Source organism: Fusarium mangiferae, assembly GCF_900044065.1.
Source record: "Fusarium mangiferae strain MRC7560 genome assembly, contig: FMAN_scaffold022, whole genome shotgun sequence".
Classification (NCBI taxonomy): Eukaryota; Fungi; Ascomycota; class Sordariomycetes; order Hypocreales; family Nectriaceae; genus Fusarium; species Fusarium mangiferae.
The window spans coordinates 430,801-432,807 of NW_024573942.1; the positions used below are offsets into that span (position 1 = coordinate 430,801).

The 2,007-nt window shown below is 53.2% G+C and overlaps 2 protein-coding genes across 2 annotated transcripts; both read right to left on the reverse strand.

The window, feature by feature from the left end:
- Positions 1-338: 338 nt before the first annotated feature.
- Positions 339-692, reverse strand: FMAN_14131 (uncharacterized protein; the record flags this gene model as incomplete). Its single annotated transcript, XM_041825636.1, has 2 exons — positions 339-381; positions 439-692. 2 exons carry the CDS (start codon positions 690-692, stop codon positions 339-341), a joined length of 297 nt encoding a protein of 98 aa, XP_041690996.1.
- Positions 693-1,114: 422 nt separating this feature from the next.
- Positions 1,115-1,705, reverse strand: FMAN_14130 (uncharacterized protein; the record flags this gene model as incomplete). Its single annotated transcript, XM_041825637.1, has 2 exons — positions 1,115-1,395; positions 1,624-1,705. The coding sequence occupies 2 exons, from the start codon at positions 1,703-1,705 to the stop codon at positions 1,115-1,117; spliced, it is 363 nt and encodes a 120-aa protein (XP_041690997.1).
- Between the last annotated feature and the right edge of the window lie 302 nt (positions 1,706-2,007).

Sequence of the window (2,007 nt, forward strand, 5' to 3'; positions counted from 1 at the left end):
GGCTGCTAGAGCCTCATGTCCCAACAGCTGCGAGGCCTCGGGCCTTGGTAGTGGCAAAGTCGCCTAAGCGCTGGACCTTGATCCAACAGGGGATTCTTGCATTATAAACTGGCCGAGTTCGTTCGTTCGTATCTGCGAATACACGTACGCGATGTGCCGCTTGTCCGGGTTGTCCTTGAACTTCTTGGAAGACGTCTTGTGAATGACATGCTTGTCCTCTCGCCTTCGATCGAGCGTGCTGCAGTCTTTTCTCTCGCCCAGCGGGGATCCGGGGCAGTCGGATAGCCCTTGGTTGTTGAACTCGGGGTTCTCGTAGTAACGCTTGATGGTCGTTGTCATCATGGCTCCCATGTCTTCAATCTCGATCCGGAAGGGCCCTCTCTGTTGTGCCATGTCAGTTTGTGCAGCAGCATTGCGTGTAATCAGCAGGGGACATACGGCTGGTCGCCAAACTTAGCGCTGCTCTTCAGGATCTTCGCTGTCACTCTATGCCACCTGCTGATAATCGCGCGTCCTGATGATGCATGCTGTACAGGATCTCGGCAGCGGGGTATCCCGGGAAGGGCTTGGTGTCGGACTTGGTCACCATGCTGAACGCGCCGATGCAGAAGGACTATCGGGATTATAATAGATAAAGTCGGAAGAAAGAGTAAAGGTGTGCTTGGTCGATGCGTCGCGCGCGCGCGTTCCATTGCAAAGAGGAATGAGCTTCGTTGTGATTGAGTGAGGACGGGTTGCGGGGGTCTGCTGATGTCATCCAAAATTTGCTGCGATACATTTTTGATGAGTAATGCAGACTCTCAAGCGAGCCGGGATCTGAAACAGACGGGAGTTATAACTATACGCCTGCTAGGAAGAGCAAAACTGCAGCTCTACGTTGATCACGGTCTCAGTATATCAGTCGCTACCTTATGTGGGTAAGTGTTGGGGAGATGGGCAGCTAGTGGTGTACTGGGTTTGTCTTTTGCTAACTACGGGATGAATAGAACCATCGGCCCAAATGTCCCGGCCGTGTTCAACGTGATCCCAACACTTAGCTTCCACCTCTTCGTCATCCTTCGCTGCTGTCGCCTCCAGGCTCAACAGTGATCTCGTCCTCGCTCTCGTCCTCGCTCTAGTCCACGGCATCGTGCTCCTCCGCGTTCCACACAGCCTCCTCCTCGACCGTCTCGAGGCTCTTGTAGACTACAACCCGAGCGAATGTATTATCGGTCTTCCTGGTGTTGCAAGATTTGAGTTCTTCGGGGATTGCTAGCTTGTGCTCGATGGGGTATTGCAAGAGTTCTTCGGGGTGCGATAATGGCCGAATGTCTGATTGAGGCTTTGAAGAGGCTCGCGGTTCACTGTGGTGGCTCGAGACATCTCGATCGAACGCGCTTGGGTTCATTGTGCTGACTGCGGAGTTAGCGGTCAAGATGGCTTGGATCCGTTGCTACGGCTGCAGCACATTGATTTGAAGCTTCTTTGTTTGCCTCGACACCGGCTTTGCCAATTGCTTCCTCTGTCAGCTTGGCTCTTTATCGGTCTCAACTGTAACGCAATCAGCATCGCGTCACCACGACTCCATTTGATCAGAAAGAACAGCTCGCAAGACAATTCAGATAACAGACGCCACTAACAAACACCGCATCCAGCGGGTGTTGGCTACCCCCTCCAGATCGCCAGCATCGAGCAGACCGACCTCACCAACAATGGAGATGTACATGATTGTGTCCCTTGCAGCGTTCGGAGAACATTCTCGCCAGATCACCGGCCATTCCCCAAGCATTTGGCAACCCTAAAGCGTTTGTTGCGACGTGAAGTTAGACCTTTGATCATGTTTGTGGCCCAAGAGGCGRGGTCTCTRACGAAAGGTGACGTCCGAGTCGATGATTTCGTTGTTCAACTACTGRCAGACTCCGACTCTTGTACAACAACATGCCCACGTCAGGAACTACCGGAGCCCTCAACGGGAGAGATCTATGTGCGTCGAGGAAGACAAGAAGGGCGATGGAACGCTGTGGGGGT